This window comes from Hemicordylus capensis, chromosome 1 (assembly GCF_027244095.1).
Source record: "Hemicordylus capensis ecotype Gifberg chromosome 1, rHemCap1.1.pri, whole genome shotgun sequence".
Taxonomy (NCBI): domain Eukaryota; kingdom Metazoa; phylum Chordata; class Lepidosauria; order Squamata; family Cordylidae; genus Hemicordylus; species Hemicordylus capensis.
Window position 1 is genome coordinate 166,599,783 of NC_069657.1, and position 20,129 is coordinate 166,619,911.

The window sequence follows — 20,129 nt, forward strand, 5'->3', positions numbered from 1 at the left end:
TCTGTGCTCCAGAAGCCCTTTGTGTGAGCAAAAACATGTTGCTGATCCTACTGACATGAACACTTTGTTAGTCAGCGTGTCAGTCTCAATCCCTATAATTTCTGGCACGGAACAAAAACTCTTTCAATGCTCTTTTAATTATTACAATATATTTTAAAATGACTGTCACTCTATTCCAAGCATTCCTAGACCAAACCAGTAAAGACAGAAACATGCCATTTTACAGGTAGGTTTCAGACCTCACCCAGACTACAGAAAAATCGAAAATATTGGGGAAACTGATTTCTTGGAAAATGTAGATAAGCTCTCCCATTGAAATAGCATAGGGAATGATAGCTTCAGACAATCCTTGGCAGTTTTCTCAGGTACTTTTCAAGAAAGAAAGTCCAGACTGAATTATGAAGCAACAAAAAGCTCTATTTTTTTAGTTCACTGCATTTCAATCCATGTTGAATATGCATGAAAACTGAGGAAGAAATCGAATAAAGCTTAAGTGCTGGGGATAGAAATACATTTTTCTAAACACATAAACTCTGTTGTACATCAACTAGCAACGAGTGATGGGAGAGTGCATAGTCATTTTGAGGTGCAGGAGGAATGCTGGCAAACTGCAAACCCATTTCACTAGTATTTTTATATGAAATCAGGGCCTTCAAATAGTTGCTTTTTTTGGTGCTTAAGCTTTCAGTTGAAACTATTGTACAATTTCATTCTGTATAAAACAGCATATTAATGTACAATCATTTCTTTGTTGATTTTCAATAGATAATGTATCAGAATGGTGAAGATCAACTTTTGTAAGGTGCTATTTAGGTGCTATCAATGTATGACTTCTAATTGTATGTTATACAATTGTAAATTGCAAGTTGTAAATTGTAAAGCTTCCTTTAAAAAAACAACCCCAAACCACAGTTCCTCATCTTTGAATATTACATGAAATAAAATTCACAAATAGGTTGAAAATGTTCACTTTTATTATCAGGACATCTTCTATATATTTAATTCTCTTAAATGCTAATCTCATGTGTGGCAGCTCTAGCGAGAGTTCACAAGGAGCTGCAGGACTAGCGACAGGGATGGGGGAGAAAATAGGGATGGCAGCCGCCAGGAGCAGCAGGAGGTGGCAGTGGTGGCCGAGAGCAGGAGGCAGTGGTGGCCCAGCTGGTGGGAGGAGGCAGCCACTGCCGGGAGTTGGGCGGGCAGGAGGAGGTGGCGGCCCTGCTTTCCAGCCAGCCTGAAAGCCAGGGGGGTGAAGAAGGAGGGAAGAAAAGAAGTGGGCTGGCCAGCCGAGAGCAGGAGGCGGTAGGGATGTGCACAAAACCGGTTCGCCCGGTTTGGTTCGGATCTGAACCGGGTCTGAACCAGGAGGGGGTGGTTCGGTTTTGGTTTTGTCCGAACCACCCCCTGGTTCGGTTCCAATCCGAACCGGTTTGGACCGGTTTGGATTGTTTTGGAACCTAAAAATTGGTAGTATGGTAGCTGGCACCCAGGGGTACCTGTCACCCAAACCCCAAAGCAATCGGACACTTGTACGATTTTTTAATGAATTTTTGAAAAATATTTTTATTTTTTTCTCATAGGATATAATGGGACTCGAACCAGGCCATTATTCCTTATTGTGGAGCACCCATGGGTGCCAACAACCATGCAAACCCTGAAGCAATCAGACAGTACTAAGATTTTTTATGAATATTTGAAATATTTTTAATTATTTTTCTCATAGAGTATAATGGGACAAGAACCAGCCCATATCCCCTATTGTGGAGCACCTAGGGGCACAAAGGCGGGGTGGGTGGCAGACAGACAGGGGTGCCTACCACTCACAAAACCCCAAAGCAATTGGACACTCCTCTAATTATTGGTGAATTGTTAAAGTATTTTTGAATTCCTCATAGAGAATAATTAGGATTGCAGCAAATGTATAGCTTCACTTCGGGGGGAAAGGGGTGTCATAGAGTGGAGTGTGGTGGGTGGTAGTTCCTAGGGTGGGCAAGGAAGCTACCTGAATTTTTTCAAAGGATTTGGGCAGAGGGCTGATTTTTGGTTAATTGTTGACGTTTACGCGTCTTTAAGGTTTTTCCTCATAATAAGTTATAATGGAGCTTTCAGCAGCCCCATAAGTGCACTTGGGGGGTGCTGGGGTGGCCCAGAGCGAGTGGTGGTGTAGTGCACATAGGGTGTCAACCACCCCCATGGGTTTCTAACCCATGGGGTACAGGGTTCTCTTGTTTCTGAGGTATTGAGTGTGGATTCTATGATAGCAAATGAGATTTTCAATGAGACACCATGAATCCACTCGAATATGCTGCTCCTGGCCCAGCTAGTTTTTATATAACAGGCATAGTTATGCAAAGAACTGGTTCTTGGCATATCTACTTCAAAGTATGCTTCATTTGTTCAATGGGACTTACTCCTTATGTGTACATTGGCTTTCATTCTTAGGTGGTAAATTGGTTTCTATCAATCTTCAAATTTGCATCACAATAAATTAATAAATTTATAGATTATTAATAAAATAAATTATTATCATAAATTGTACCTAGTAATAATCTTGAAGTATCTTAATCTGAAATAAAGTATCCTATCTGAAGCTCATTGAATTTTGTTTTCAAATTAACTTTTTTCTTCAGTATTTACATTTCCCTAAGGACACACTCAGCAGGAACTGGCAGCTGCCCTGTACTTACTTTCTGCTGTTACATATGAAGTCTTTATGTAACGTGGCTATTCTCTTTATTTAGCAGGGGTGGAGTAACTGGCCCTTTCCACCCCGAGCACAGGACTTCCAGTGACTGTTGCTGGTGTCTATCTTATGTTTATTTTTGTATTTTGTGAGCGCTTTGGGGACAGGGACCCATTTTATTTATTTATTATTTCTCTGTGTAAACCACCCTGAGCCATTTTTGGAAGGGCGGTATAGAAATAGAATGAATGAATGAATATGAAGGACATGTTTTGTCCTAACATGGTTAAGGCAAAAAAACCTCTAGCTATGGCTAATAAATAAAAGATGTCTTAAAATCTACTTCCTACTAACCCTCTATATCTCTATCTCTGTCTACACACACACACACACACACACACACACACACACACACACAGAGTGAGTGGAACCATTTATTGAGATTCAGTTTGAATTTGAACTGAATTCAAGCTGGTCCAGTCAGACCGACCACTGGTTCAGTTTGATTGGACCAACTGGGTCAACTCAGTTTGAGGACTATGCTTGTAAAGGGGAATCTGGTGATACTGTTAAGGGGAATCAAGTTGCTCAAGAAAGGGCTTTTCCCTATTTTGCCAATGTCACTTAATCAGTACCTTTAAATACTTGGTGCATTGATCTCTCTGCCTATCTTTATCAAAGCTATCATGCTCATCAATATTAGCCCGTCTTTAAGGCAGTCCACCGTCTAATCTCAAAAGATGCACTGGTACAGTTCTGCATCTTAAAAATGCAATTATTGCTTTTTAATAATTTAGTTTCTAACAAAACATTGGAAGTAGCATTTCAAATATATTTTCTAAGAGCTTTATTGAGCAGAACAGAACTTTTATCTTTAGATGTTTCTCCAGCTCTCCTGTTCACAAGTCATGAGATTTTTTAGCTACTCTTCTGTTGTCAAATTATATTGCAAATTAAACTCTTTCCATCTGAATTTCTCAACTTTGTGCCTCTGAATTATGCTATTACTAGTGTGGCACGGCAAAGCAGGGAAATGACTTGACTAGCAAGCCAGAGGTTGCCGGTTTGAATCTCCATTGGTATGTTTCCCAGACGATGGGAAACACCTATATTGGGCAGCAGCGACATAGGAAGATGCTGAAAGGCATCATCTCATACTGTGCACGAGATGGCAATGGTAAACCCCTCTTGTATTCTATGAAAAGACAACCACAGGGCTCTGTGGTCACCAGGAGTTGACACCGACTTGATGGCACACTTTACCTTTTACCTTTAGTGTGGCATTACTAGATGTGTTCTCAAATAGCAGTCTGTGTGCTTTCAGTGCAGAGGTGTATCTAGGGAAAATAGCGCCTAGGGCAAGCACTGAAATTGCGCCACCTGTCCAAGCATCTGACATCCATCTTTCAGATAACTTTACCATAATATCAAGCTCGTTAATCTTTTAATCTTTCAAAAAACTATTTAGCAGTGGATGTAGCCAGACCAAAAAATGCTGGAAAACTACAAATTTCAGTATGCTGGGGCTCATGAAATACCCAAATACTATGTGGAGGTGTCCTTGGAAAACTAAACAGAAGTGCCTGTCTAATTCTCTACTATGCATTGTAGCATCACTGTTACATAAGTTTTAAAAATAAATGGAGAATTTGACTTTCCCCAGATACTCTGAAAATAATTAAAGGATATGCAGAGTAAACTGTGTCACTGCTTGGAATATATTCTAGTATTTCAGAAAGACAGTTAAAATGAGAGAAAGAGAGCAAGAAACTCCCAGTGGGCCTTAATACTAAGGATTTCACACTGATTCAAAGAAAAACTCACAATTAATCGCCATATTATTAAGACATCACATTTAACTCACTTATCACAAGAAGCAAAGTAAGAGCAAATGAATACAATCCTTACTTAATAAGCTTCAGCTCAGTATCCACAAGTAGAGATGTGAACGGTCCGGACCAGTCCGGACCGGCACCGAAGGGGGGCCCTTTCTTTTAGGGCGGGAGGGCTTTCTTACCCCTCCCGCCTCTTCACCCCCTCCAGCGCCCGTATTTAACCAAATAACGGGGCGCTGGAAACCAGCCGCCCCCCCCGCCGCCCCCCCCAGCAGATTCACATAGAAAGGTGCCCATACCCCTGCCGCCACCATCGCCCGCCCTCCCTCCCTCCCAGCTGCCCGCCCGCCCAAGTCCTTACCCAAAGCTGCAGGGAGTAAACGAGAGGAGCTCCCGGACAGAGCTCCTCTCGTTAAAAAGGCCTGATGCAGAATGAAGGCGCTTTGCGCGCGCGCGCGCATGTGCGCGCCACAAAGGACGCTGGAGGCCCGGTCTACCCGCCGGGAAAGGGCCGGGTAGACCGGGCCTCCGGCGATCGGAGGCCCGGTCTACCCGGCCCTTTCCCGGCGGGTAGACCGGGCCTCCAGCGTCCTTTGCGGCGCGCACAAAGCGCCTTCATTCTGCATCAGGCCTTTCTAACGAGAGGAGCTCTGTCTGGGAGCTCCTCTCGTTTACTCCCTGCAGCTTTGGGTAAGGACTTGGGCGGGCGGGCGGGCAGCTGGGAGGGAGGGCGGGCGGGCGGGCGGGCGACGGCGGCGGCAGGGGTATGGGCACCTTTCTATGTGAATCTGCGGGGGGGGGCGGCAGCGGCGGGGGCGGCTGGTTTCCAGCGCCCCGTTATTTGGTTAAATACGGGCGCTGGAGGGGGTGAAGAGGCGGGAGGGGTAAGAAAGCCCTCCCGCCCTTAAAGTTATACCCCCCACCCGGACCCGGACCAGCAAGGGCCGAACCGGTCCGGCAGTTTGGCCATTCCTTAGAATGGCCGCCGGACCGGTTCAGACTCATCCCTATCCACAAGCACTGATTCTCTGTACATAGTGCCAAACTAAATATGTGTTCAGTGATATACACACACACACACACACACACACACACACACACACCTCTGTAGCCCCTTGGGGGGGGCTTCCTAAAGGCCATGTGTGGGGGGTCTGCAAAAGTTCCCCCTCCCCCCACTGGCCTCTAGGGACTCTCAGGGACCGTTTGAGCATGTGTGGTGGCCATTTTCTAAAATATTTTTTTTTAAAAATGGCCGCTGAAAACAAAATGGCCATTGTGCATGCTCAAATTGACTATGCGAGGCCTGGCATGGCCTAGGGCCTCACAGAGGCCATTTGAGCATGCACAATGGCCATTTTGTTTTGGGGCACAATTTTTTAAAAAATCAAATTTTAAAAATGGCACGCCCCCATCAAGTGGCGCCCAGGGCACGTGCCCTGCCTGCCCCACCCTAGATACGCCCCTGCTTCAGTGCTGTCACATGACACCATTGGGTTCCTCTTTCTCATTAGTGGTGCTCTACCTTTTTTGGTTTGCATCCCAGAAAGCATTAACATCACGGATATATTATTTTTTAATAGATTTTTGCAACATTTTATGTGCATCTTAATAGCCTTTCTGTAATTCTATCATTTGAAGAAATGTATTGATGGTAAGAGCAGTTTAACAATGGGAGCAATGACAGCGTTTATGGCTCTTTGTCACTGGAGGGCCTTAAGCAAAAGCCATTTGTTGGGGATGATCTATCTTTATATTTCTTACACTGAGCAGAAGGTTGGACTAGATGGCCTATAAGGAACCCTCCAACTTAACAGATCTATCGGGAATATAGTATTCTGTATATTTCAAATTAATTTGCCAACCACTAAACATTAAATCATACTGAACTTCTTCCAACCCTAAAAAAAATCATTTTGGAATGTTTGAAAAACTGTTTAAACTTGAGAGAGGAAGAAAACCAGGGAAAACATAGCTGTTCTGTTCAAGATTCTAAAAAGGCTCCTAACTGCAACCCACTTGTCAAGGTAAGTTGTTTCTGAAAAAAATGTTTTACCATATTTAGCATTGCACTGACAGCCCACTTGAAAAAGACATTTTTGTCTGCATATTGTATGCACTGGAAAATCACATCACAATATTATCCAACCTCTGATCTTTAGTACTAAATCCCAACACATATATGGTGCTACATTCTGGTAACATTTCAATAGATTTGTTCTCACCTTCACAATGCTAAACTTACATATTACAAGGAAAGGGTTTTTGGGTTTTTCCTCACCGTGTAAACTTTCTGAATTTTCAGCTGGGGAAAATTTTCATTTCAAGTCTTATGAATGCATATGCATACTTTATGTGTTTTGCCTCTTAGTGAAGTCTGTTCATTCGTCCTTGATGTTTATTCTCACATTCCACACGTTTCTTTTCTGTCTCTATTCAACATTATATTGAATTATTTATTGACAATATAACATCCTAGTTCTTTAACTAACTCATAGATATTTTTCTTTCTTTTACATGTATAGTTAAAATGCAGATAGTCAGGTTGTGAACATGACCTTTGGCCTCTAATTTTATGGGCTGCAGGGAAGTCATGAGCTCACCTGCTGTCCCTGGAAAATGAGCAGCTGTTGTTCTTGCCAAAGGCAAGAGCTGGGAGTTTAGGAGGACGTCCCCCTCCTGCATCCTAGGATGCCCCCATGCTATGAGTAGCTGCTTACATTAGAGTAGCTACAATGCTCAGTGCGGGTGCTCCTTCCCTGTGGCTCAATGTCAAATGTGGTGGAAGGCTGGTGTGTGTGGCAGGGAGAGCCACAAACCCAAATTGGCACCCTTGGTTCCTCCTCATAGTGGTGGCTCTTACCTGAGGGCAGACTGGGCAGCACCCAACTGAAAATACCTAAAAATATTTGTCAACCATACCTAAAAATATTTGTCGGCCATTTGACCTTCTCTGTCTTCTGTAGCCATTTCTCTGTCTGCTTCACTGTCTCCTTGCCTGTGCTTCTTCCATACCTGCAGCCTGGCCCCAGTGTTTACATAGGGTGAGTGATGGTACCAAAATGTTGTAAACACCACTAGGTGTGTATATATATGGAGCAGACTGGCTCAACCTTGTACCAGTTCACACAGCCCTAATTAATATGTCCACTGGCAGTTATGGTTCATTGGGCAAGTATTAAGGAAGTGATTTCTATTTTTTAAAAAACCATTTGTTGCTTGCTAGGATGGGCATCCAGGCTAAGTGACGGGCACCCAAGGTGTGCAGAGTGGCACCCAGCTGTTCAGCAGGCATGGAGTATGGTGAGGGTGTCCCTCGTGTGCCTTTGCTTCGCATGGTGTCCTCCAAGTTACAGGAAATGGATTGTAGCTGCAGCAAGTATTGAAAAACCTGTAATTTTCCTATTAAATATGTTTGCATTTTTTTAATAGGCAGATAGAGCTGCCCTTGTAACTTCAGAATACATTTGTTCTCTGCTTTTGTAGCTGGTCTCTGCTTTACCTGTGGCTTATATAGATTTATTTACTTTTGCATCTATAACCTGTGCTTCCTCCAAGAAGCCCAGAGTGGTGCACATGGTTACATTTATCCTCCCAACAGACCTATGAGGAAGGTTATGCCGAGAGATGTGACTGTCCCAGAGTCACCCAGTGAGTTTCATGACTAAATGAAGATTTAAACTTGCATTTCCCCAGTGTAGTCCAGCATACTAACCACTGTATCACTCTGCCTCAGAGTTCTTTCTTGTTGTTATTAGTTGTGTTCATTTTTGAAATAATCAGGCAGACAGAGCTGCCCTGGTGACTTCAGAATGTATTGACTCTCCAATTAAGTAGCTTTTTGTAGCTGGCCTGTGCTTTACTTGTGGCTTGTACAGTTCCTTCTCTGTGTGTGTGTGTGTGTGTGTGTGTGTGTGTGTGTGTATTTTCTTGTGTTTTATCCTGTTGTCTAGATACAAATCTATACACTACTGAAGTCCTGTTAAGCACTATAAAGCAACAGATGTTTTCCATATTTCTCTGTATCTCTTGTGTGTGTGTATTTTGATCCCACTCATTAGCTACAAATCTTCACTTTGCCAATTATTGTTAAGGCATGCGCCTAGTCCTGACTCCACCTTTGCAGCTGCCAACAATTGGCATCTCTCACTAACTGTGGCTACACTCATCACCTGCCCTGCCTCGCTTCCCCCCAGGTCCCAGGAAGCACCATCCAGCACTGCCTCCTCAGTTTTGCTGCTGAAAACTCCAGTTGGAAAGCAGTGGCATGTCATCTAAAGGCTGCCAGCTTTTGGAACCAGAGTTCAGAGTAGGAAGCTCCTCCCTCTCTCTATCTCTAATTGGCTGCCATACCTGTCCCTTATGAAAAGGAAGAAGCCCATGCAGCCAGTTGCTCCCCCACATTCAGGCTCCCAGATGCCAAATTAGGATAGTCTGGGAGTGCAGGGGGAGGAATGGGAGCAAACCACAGAGGGTCTCTCTCTCTCTCGCTCTCTCTCTCTCTCTCTCTCTCTCTCACACACACACACACTTAAAGCAGAGCACACTACAGCACACTAGATAAGTGGTTTGCTTATGATTTAACACTTAATATACCTTTTCACTAAAATATTTAGCAGCAATGATCTCAACTAGGATCTTAATAGGGCCAGTGCTTACACTGTACTTCCTCCACTTACCTGACTAGTTAAAAATTCCAGGAGTACTAGAGTTTAATACTGTTTTTGTAATATTGTGCAGATATCAAGCAGAACATATTGCAAGTTAACTAACATTCCAACAGCAGGCAGAAAATCTGCCAGTCTTTCATCAGATTCCCCAAGAGATCCCAAGATGCTTCACCTTCAGTCAAATCACAGTTCTGTTTTTCTGTGGTTGAGTTCATATGACAAGTAAAATTAAGATTAAACCTTTACATGCCATCCCTGAGAAAGTTGGAAGAATGCTAATTCTGACTTTGATTACAAACAAGCCAAAATCAGTTGTGATCCTCAATAGAGGTGTCCACAGAACTGATTCTGGTGGTTCAGTCTGAATTCAAGCCAAATTCAAACTGGACTGCCAGACTGTGAGCCAGTTAGAGTTGAACTGGCCCCCAGTTTGGTCCAAGGGTTCAACTGGGCCAAACCAGTTAAGAACCAGTTTGATTCGGCTCGAGGCAGCAAGCTTATGAAGGGGAATCCAGTGAGGATTCCCCTTTACAAGCAAAGGGGGAAACCATGCTTGCCAAAAAGAACTCCTAATGGGGTGGTGAGAGGGTACCTCATAGTTGGCTGTCTGGTACGGCAATGTCATGGCATTGGTGGTGGCAGTGTGGCTCCTATGAACCGGGACCGGGATTCCAGCATAGCCCAGTTCCAACTTCTGTGCATGTGTGGAGGCTATTTGTGTGACCTCTGCACATGCATCTACGCCATCCCTCCACCCCGCCAGGTATGTTGGGCATGTGCACGACTTTTACATCTATTTGGAGATAACTGGAAAAACAACACTTTTTAGTATTCCATTTCTTGCGCTTGTCTACAACAATGCTAATTGCATAGTATCCACTCCAAATGAATGCACAATAACATATAACATACATCAGCCCATGCACTGATCCTCAAGTACAGGGAATCAGTGAGGAAACTTTCAATCCCACTTTTGTCTCCTGCTTAGCAATAGCAATAGCAATAGCACTTACATTTATATACCGCTCTATAGCCGAAGCTCTCTAAGCGGTTTACAATGATTTTAGCATCTTGCCCCCAACATTCTGGGTACTCATTTTACCGACCTCGGAAGGATGGAAGGCTGAGTCAACCTTGCTTAATGAATATAAGCAACCTTGCTTAATGAATATAACACTACTAAAGATGTGAAATAACTCTGCGGTTGAGTTAAGCCTTTATCCTTCTCATTCCTTGTCAGCTGCTGCCCTCAAAACCAAGAAGTGGCCTTCATTTTGACTTATATACACTCAGAGAAGATGATACAATTGTTTTCCGGACTTCAAACTATGTTCTACATGGTTGCCTTTAATCATCAAGTTTCTCTTTTGCATATCTTGAACAGCACTGAGTTAAAAAAAACATATGGTAGAAAATAGGGCTGTGCACCGAATTGGAACAATTACTGTATCCAATTATATGGACACATTGGGCAATTTTGTATCAGATCTGTTCTGACACAAAATGTCAATTTTGTATTACATCTATTCTGACACAAAATTTGTAAATTAGACTGCTGCAATGCATTTTCCATCAGATAAGAGTTTTGGCAAATAGTACAGCTCCCCCCCACCCCACCAGTGTATCCCCACCCCCTGGCGTGACCAAAAAAAGCCCAACAACTTTATATCTTTTTTAAGCTGTCTTGGAATGGGATAATGTTAAATAAATGAAAATAATGTGGGGTCGGAAGGAAAAAGGTTCTCTAATTGATAGCTCTAGTTAACCACCTAAGTTGGCCATTCAGTTCTAGCTGACCATTCATGCTAACAACTGGTGAAAACATGATATAATTGGTTCCTCTGTGTCCGCATTCCCTTCCGGTCACAGTGAGACACAAATATTGCAATTGCACAATAGTAAAGGGGCAGTTTTTAGCTATCCCTTCCTTTTCCTTAGTAGGTCCTGATGCATCTGATAATATGTTCCTGAATGTCCGCCAAAACCTTAGGAACATATTTTCAGGTGGCATCAGGAGCAGAAGGAGAAAAGGGTGATTGGTGAAAATTTCCCCTCTTCTTGTCATCCCCTTCCCCTTGTGCAAATACACTGTTATCCCATCCCCCCTTGTACAAATCCTACTTGTGCATCCCCTTCCCCCTTGTGCAAATTTCCTTTCCCTTCTGGTCATCCATTTCCCCCTTGTGCAAATGCAATGTTATCCCCTTCCCCCTTGTGCAAATGCACAGTGCTTCCTATTACCTGTCTGCAACTTGGGAGGCAGAGGGGTGTAGCTATAATTGAGCAGATGGGGTCAAAGAACCCGGGGGGCCCAGCTCCTGAAGGGCTCCCTGATCCTGAGGGCCCCCCCAGCTCTACTTTTCCCTATTCCCTTCATTATATCCCTCACTCAGAGGGGCCGCTGTGGAGAGGGTGAACATGGGCCTGCTGTCCCCTAGCTATGCCCCTGGGGTGGCATACTTTTCTCAGAAGGGACCACCATATCTCTGTGTGTCCAAATAAAGCTAAAAAGTAAGGGGATGTGCATCTCCTCATCCCATTATGACTTCAAACAAAAAGTTACAATCCTTGGTTTCTTATAATTTCCTTTGGGCTAATGCATTGATCCCAATATGATGCATCAGACCAATCTGAGATGTACTACCATTTGTTTCATATAAACTGTACAATAATTGCTTGAATCAGCTCAGAATCTGATCAAATATTTATTTATTATATTTGTATACCGCCCCAAACTCATGTCTCCAGATCGTTTACAACAAAACTTCCCCACCCACCCACTCCCCGTGCACAGCTATATGTCATAAAAACATATATATCTGTTCATATTAAAACAAACAAAAACAAACACACACACACACATACTCACTCCTACCTGGAGTTAAAAGAATTACAGACATTGTGATCAGTGAACATACGACTAGAATCACCAACAGTGCAATAGCTATTCCCTTCCAGTTCCTCTGTGGTGAGCTGTTGCTTCCAAGTTCCTGTTAGGATTTAGAAAAAAAATGAAATTGTTCTGTAATTGCAAATACTATTTATAACACGTTATCAATAAAATAAGTTCTTTTATGCATAGTTACAGTCACAGTAGGTTGATTATCAGACCTACCTTCTCTACAGTTTGTTTAATTATTTAAAGAAGTGTGATTCCATCATCTTAAAAAAAAAATACAGATCACTTTTTTCTTGCACACACACCCCTAACTCATAATCAAACTGAACTTATAGTTGCTGTCCAAATATAATTGGAGTTTTAATGAACTGAAGATAAACATCAGAACATCATGAACTGGCATTTTGCAAGATAATTAGGAAATAAAACATAGCAATTTACTTTAATTCCACCTAAAGTGGCATGGGCAATAAAGGTTTAAATACACATGCTTTTTAATGTGCAATGTCAAACTTCCTATTTGGAATCAAAAACATTTACAAAACTGCCAGAGGCTCTGAATATTCCATTTTAAACTGAATAACATTTCTTTCTGTGCATAGTAATATGTTTATAAACCGCTCCCCTATTACTCATAAAAATCAACATTACACTGCAGCAGCATTAAACAAATGCTCTAGAAATTCCAGCATATTTAAGCACCTATTCTCCCTTAGGATATATGTGTACCCCCTACTCCTATCCACAGCAGGCAAATGGTAATTTAAATTGTTTTATAGACAGAATTAATATGTCCAGACACATGAAAACCCTTTCTCCTTTTATTTAATGCACATTTAGTTCACCAAAAAAACCCAGAAAAGCAAGTTCATGCTTGAATAGATAACACTTTCAAAGACCACAAGAATCTCAGGGTTGAGTCATACAATACATGTCCATTGTCTTTGAGACTGAACTGTCAGTTAAAATGATGATATATACTATAAGGCACAGTAGGGATGTGCATGAAACAGATTTTGCATTCTGTTTCTAGCTTGAAATGAAACACAAATGGCTGAAATATTTTATCAAAATCAGCGGTCAATCCCGCTGTTTTGACAAAACAACCTGAAATGTTTTGAATGTTTCAGCCATAAGGAACAATGGGGAAACTCAAAACATCCCATTGTTCCCCATGGGTAGCTCCTAGTAGGCATGATGGGTTAGGTAGTAGGTATGATGGGTGCTAGCTACCAACCAACCCACACAAGAAATGGGCAAGTGGGCAATTTTAAGCAAATGTTTAACCTTTCTCCCAAACCTTATAGGATCCTGATGAGTAATGTCCTACCACACAAACCACTTTGGTGTCCCTAGGTGCTACCCATGGGGAACAAAAGGGTGTGTTTCACGTTTCTCCATTGTTCCCTATAGCCAGAACAAGCTGTACCCACAAAGTGCACACAGGTTTTGCATTGCAATTTTGAAGCCTTGAAAAATACTGGAGAAGCACATAGTAAAAAGAAATCTGTCCCTCACAACACAGAACACACATTTCGAAAACTGTCCAAAAATGGCCAAAAAAAAAAAAAAAAAAAAATCACTGACCCAGAATTAACTGCCAGAAACAATGCCTGTATTGCAGTGCCTGCATTGCAGTGACATCACTGGCATAGGTTGGACTCTAACCGACCATTATGGCTCCTTACATTAGTTCCTAGCATTACAACAGCTGCCATAGCAGCACCCTTACTTAGCAGCATGCATAACCATAAGCTCAACTAGAGACACTTCAGCCAATTTTTTTGACTGAGTACACCTTGCATCACAAGTTGCAGAGCATAGTAGTGAATGAAGCATGTTAGTCTCAAGGAAAGACATGGAGCTCATCACAGCAATCAGAGAGAGAGAGAGAGAGAGAGAGAGCACTGCCACAACACTATCTCACAAACAAAACAAACCACAACTCAAGGAAGGTAGGCACCCAAGTTTTGTCTTTGTCAAAATGAAATCTAGCAAAACCAGACAGTTATAGCAGAAATGGCACAACATATTATACTCTGTGCTGAGAAAAGAAAACTACAAAAGCAAACCAACCTTCCTCCTCTCCTGATGTATACTCTTCAAGAGAGACACACTATAAGGCAGGCCTGCACAACATAAGGCCCGGGGGCCGGATTTGGCCCGCAAGGACTATTTTACTGGCCCCCTGGTATCCTGCAGCAACACAGGAGCTGGAAACTGCCTTATAGAGCCATCCTATGCATGTTTTCTCAGAAATATGTACCATGGTGTACCCAGTGAGGTTTACTCCCATGTAAGCACGCCTAGAAGTGCAGCCTGAAAACAACAGCAGTTTAGAGAGAGGAGGGGACTGGCATTTATTTTGGGCTGGCTTGCACTCCAGGGGCCCCACTGACTGAGCAGGTACAGGACCTATTTTCTGGTCACTATTCTAGGGTCCATTGACAGGGGGAATAGATCCACAAGTAACTAATAATATTTTTATTTTAATGTAATAATGTGCAAAAAAAATTGACCTTGGCCCCTGCATGAAAGGTTGTTGATGGTTCTGGCCCACTAGGGCATTTGAGTTGTGCAGCCCTGCTATGAGGGCTCTCTCTGTCTTCCAGTCCTTTACATTTTGAAATTTCCACCTTTTGTTTCCCCCCTCCCTCCTCCCCCCAGCCAATGGAGGCACAGTTGCCCATAACAACACTTGATTTGTATAACAAACCAATCAAGAAGCGAGGAGATTGCAAGCCAATCAGAAGCCAGTGCCAGAAAACCAATCAGCAATGGAAAAACAGGCCTCCAAAATGCTGCTCAAAGCATTGAAATGTTTCAGTTGAAATGGGTTGTTCTGTTCCAAACTTGAAATAGGCCCTTTATTTAGAGGGTGTTTTGTTTCAAGCTCGAAACACTCAAAATGGCCCATTTCGAGTCAAAACGTTTCTCCGTTGAAACATTCTGCACACCCCTAAGACACAGGTGGCATTATCAGTAGAAAAGATTAAGCAATAAGACTCATACTTTTCCAGGACCAACATTCTGGATTTATCCTGGTTTTAGCAGAGGGATTCTTTGTGTAGAGAGTGTAGGGAATATTCCTGATTCAAATTAGAATGCAAATTTCCTTATTCATTTTCAGGTTTATTCTCCATTTCAGCCTAATAGACTTCCTTTAGTGCCGTAAGATATTAAATACATAATTGTCTTCTCTGTGTTCTTCCCCTTTAAAATTGCTTTTAGGAAGACCCTCAAGAAACACATGCTTTTTCAGGCTTTTAATTGAAATTAATTTTAAACTGTTTAATTGTTTTTATTCCATGAAATTGTTGTAACTTTTTTATTCTGTGTAATTGTTTTAATTGTTTTTACTCTGCTTTATATTTGCTGTGTTTTAAATTGTGCACAGCACCTAGAGATTCACATATCAGGTAGTATATACATACGATAAATATATAATAACCGTAGTTCCTGCAGGGGTAAGGGGTAACTATAACCCCTGCACTTGGGATACACAGCCAGTAGCGTAGGGAGCCGGCAGCCAGTAGCCCCCTGGCCCCACCCCCCTCATCTGATATCAGATGCAGGGGCCCTGCTAGCTACTCCCCCGCATCTTGACATCAGATGGGGAGATGTCGTCTCCCTCTCAAACCGGGCTGCATGACCCCATTTGGAAGGGAGATCAGCCCACACTGTGTTGGGCAGAACAGGCCGGAGCGACTCTCCCTGCCTTAAACGCAGGGACAGCCGTTCTGGCCATGCTGCCAATGCAGCATGGGCTGATCTCTCTCCTAAATAGGGCTGCGCAGCCCCGTTTGGGGGGAGATCAATCGGCCCCACTGCATTGGCAGGGAGACCAGGAGCAGCTCTCTCCAGGGAGAGTCACTCCAGCCATGCTGCCAATGCAGCACAGGCCGATTTTGGTTTCAAACACAGCCCCATTTGGACTGAAATAATGCCCCCTGCATCTGACGTCTGGGGCTTTACTCGCGTCCCCTGATTGGTGGAGGCCTGAGTTCCTTGAAACCATTTGCCCAATGGTGTCCTGTTCGTTTGCCCAATGGTGTCCTGTTCGCACAATGGTGGTTCCTCCAATGGTGACCTGTACACAGCCAAGTGGCCAAATTCACATATACTAAACTATTTAGGGTAGTGAAATACAAAACAGATTATAAGGAGATCCAAAAAGATCTCTCCAAACTGGATGAGTGGGCAACAAAATGGCAAATGTGGATCGATGTAAGTGTAAAGTGATGCATATTGGGACAAAAAAACCCAACTTCACATATATGCTGATGGGATTGGAGCTGTTGGTGACTGACCAGGAAAGAGATCTTGGGGTCATGGTGGACAGCTCGTTGAAAGTGTTGACTCAGTGCACGCCAGCTGTGAAAAAGGCAAATTCAGTGCTAGGGTTCATTAGGAAGGGGATAGAAAATAAAAATGCTAATACTATAATGCCCTTATACAAATCTATGGTGCAGCCACATTTGGAATACTGCATATAGTTCTAGTCACGGTATCTTTAGAAAGAAGTAGAACTGGAAAAGGTACAGAAGAGGGAAACCAAAATTATCAGGTAGCACCTTACTTATGAGGCAAGGCTACAGCATTTGGGGCTTTTTTGTTTGGAAGAGATGACTATGGGAACATATGATAGAGGTCTATAAAATTATGCATGGAGTTGAGAGAGTGGACAGAGAGAAATTTTTCTTCCTCTCTCAGAACACTAGAACCAGGGGTCATCCCATGAAACTGATGGCCAGCATATTTAAGACCAACAAAAGGATGTACTTTTTCACAAAGCATATAATTATTCTATGGAATTCTCTGCCACAGGCTGTGGTGATGGCCACTAGCCCGGATGGCTAAAAAAGAGGCTTAGGCAAAATCATGGAGGACAGGTCAATCAATGGATACTAGTCTGGTGTCTGTGGGCCACTTCCAGTCTCAGTGGCAAGATGCCACTAAATACTAGTTACAGGAGAGCAACAACAGCAGAGAGAGCAAGCCCTCACCTGTAGGGTTCTTGGAGGCATCTGGTGGGCCACTGTGTGAAAGAGGATGCTGGACTAGATAGGCCTCAGGTCTGATCCAGAAGGATGTTCTTTTGACTATAATCCTTAGCCCTTCCACCTTACAAGTTCAGCATTTTTCTGCTGAAATCCCTCCCCCACAAAGGCAGAACTTCAGACTTACCACAAATACAGGTGAAACTCGAAAAATTAGAATATCATGCAAAAGTTCATTAATTTCAGTAATGCAAATTAAAAGGTGAAACAGATATATGAGATAGACGCATTATATACAAAGCGAGATAAGTTAAGCCTTAATTTTTTATAATTGTGATGATCATGGCGTACAGCTCATGAGAACCCCAAATCCACAATCCCAGAAAATTAGAATATTACATGAAACCAATAAAACAAGGATTGTAAATAGAACAATATCAGACCTCTGAAAAGTATAAGCATGCATACAGTATTCAGTAACCCCTTTTGCAGCAATTACTGCCTCAATGCGGCGTGGCATGGATGCTATCAGCCTGTGGCACTGCTGAGGTGTTATGGAAGACCAGGATGCTTCAATAGCGGCCTTCAGCTCTTCTGCATTGTTTGGTCTCATGTCTCTCATCTTCTCTTGGCAATGCCCCATAGATTCTCTATGGGGTTCAGGTCAGGCGAGTTTGCTGACCAATCAAGCACAGTAATCCCATGGTCATTGAACCAGGTTTTGGTACTTCTGGCAGTGTGGGCAGGTGCCAAGTTCTGCTGGAAAATGAAGTCAGCATCCCCATACAGCTCGTCTGTGGAAGGAAGCATGAAGTGCTCCAAAATCTCCTGATAGACGGCTGCGTTGACCCTGGACTTAATGAAGCACAGTGGACCAACACCAGCAGATGACATGGCTCCCCAAATCAACACAGACTGTGGAAACTTCACACTGGACTTCAAGCATCTTGCATTGTGTGCCTCTCCATTCTTCCTCCAGACTCTGGGTCCTTGGTTTCCAAATGAGATGCAAAAGTTGCTCTCATCAGAAAAGAAGACTTTGGACCACTGAGCAATAGACCAGTTCTTTTTTTCTTGAGACCAGGTAAGACGCTTCTGACGTTGTTTGTTGTTCAGGAGTGGCTTGACAAGAGGAATACGACATTTGAAGCCCATGTCCAGGATCCGTCTGTGTGTGGTGGCTCTTGATGCACTAACTCCAGCCTCAGTCCTCTCCTTGTGAAAGTCCCCAACACTTTTGAATTGACTTTTCCTGACAATCCTCTCCAGGCTGCGGTCATCCCTGCTGCTTGTGCACCTTTTTCTTCCACACTCTCCCCTTCCACATAACTTTCTATTGATGTGCTTTGCTACAGCACTTTGGGAACATCCAACTTCTTTTGCAATTACCTTTTGAGGCTTTCCCTCCTTATGGAGGGTGTCAATGATGGTTTTCTGCACAACTGTCAAGTCAGCAGTCTTTCCCATGATTGTGATTCCTAATGAACCAGACTGAGAGACCATTTAAAGGCTCAGGAACCCTTTGCAGGTGTTATGGATTGATTAGCTGATTGGAGTGGGACACCTGGAGTCTAGACTGTTGAACCTTTTCACAATATTCTAATTTTCTGGGATTGTGGATTTGGGGTTCTCATGAGCTGTACGCCATGATCATCACAATTATAACAAATTAAGGCTTGACTTATCTTGCTTTGCATGTAATGCGTCTATCTCATATATCAGTTTCACCTTTTAATTTGCATTACTGAAATTATTGAACTTTTGCACGATATTCTAATTTTTCGAGTTTCTCCTGTAATCCCTGATACCTGATAGATGTTTCCACCACCATTACCATAAACTGAATATTGTTTCCTCTAGACATGATTAAAGTATTGAGAGAGATGAGCAGAAGCTTTCAAATGAAGCAAGAAATATCTTCCAAGTTCAGTAAAAGAGTGGGATCATGCAATAGCCTGTTACATCAAGGAAAGCTAACATTCAAGGCCTCCCTGGGGGTTGCCTTTCAGTCTTGACAAATTTGGGAACAAAGGTGATCAAATAATGCTTTTAGATATCATGCAAAGGAGTACAGGATTGAAGTGCAGTGTTTGTAAAGCATTCAGGAAACATTATGGGAGGAAACATTTTGACTGCTCTCTGAAAGGTTAGTGTGAGTTTGGTGGAAAGCTGCTAGATATGAAGGCTTGGGGGAAATTTTCTTGCTGAATCCTAGAGCACATGCTTTGCAATCAGAAGGTTTCAGATTAAATTCTTGTCATTTCCAGACAGTACTGATAGAGACTCTGAAGAGACACTGCCACTCAGTATTGACAATACTGGTCTACATGCACTGATCACCTGATTAATAGCAGGTCTCAGGGGATAGATGGATTTGCAGAATCTGGACAGTATTGTGATACCAAGCCAGCCAGTGGTGGAGTCTAGTAGTTTGGGATGGAGCAGGAAATGCTCTAACCCAGTCCAGACTATAAATTTAAAACACAGGAAGATGCTGAACAGACATCTGAATCAAGTGAACTGAACAAACCCATAGGGATGTGCAAACAGGTTCAATGTTGAACAGGTCCAACATCGAACCTGTTTGGTCCAATGGTCCAATATCAAACCAAACCCTGCCCCCCCTTTTTTTGTTTACTATCAGACCAAATCCCCCAGCGCATTTGGGGGTGGCGTGAGGTGTCTCCAGAATTCCCCCCTCCCTCTGCTGGCCTCCATCTATGTACAAATCAGCCAGTTTGGGTGGTCTTTGGCCCATTCTGGGCCCGCCCTCTGTTGCAGCAGCCATTTTGGAGCTCCCTCCAACTGAAATGGGGGTGCGTATTCAGGGGTTCCAAAACTGAACATGTCCGGTTCTAGTCCAGTTCAGACTCAAACCAAACTGGGCAACCTGGTTTTGTGCACACCCCTATCAACCCAGAGACAGAATTTCCCCTCCTCTCTTTCTCTAGGTTTTACAAAAATACACAAACAAAATGCAAGAAACAGGTACCCATTCTGATACATATACATAAGACTGGTACAACAATAGGTTTTTTGTGTGGC

General features: G+C 43.0%; 1 protein-coding gene across 3 annotated transcripts in view; it reads right to left on the reverse strand.

Annotated features, from left to right (window-relative positions):
• Window positions 1-20,129, reverse strand: part of DPP10 (dipeptidyl peptidase like 10) — a 992,794-nt gene that overhangs the window by 365,406 nt on the left and 607,259 nt on the right. For all 3 annotated transcript variants that reach the window (XM_053254262.1, XM_053254254.1, XM_053254272.1), the window contains exon 2: window positions 12,061-12,175. In XM_053254262.1, coding sequence (XP_053110237.1) covers window positions 12,061-12,175 — 115 coding nt within the window. The remainder of the gene's footprint in view (window positions 1-12,060; window positions 12,176-20,129) is intronic.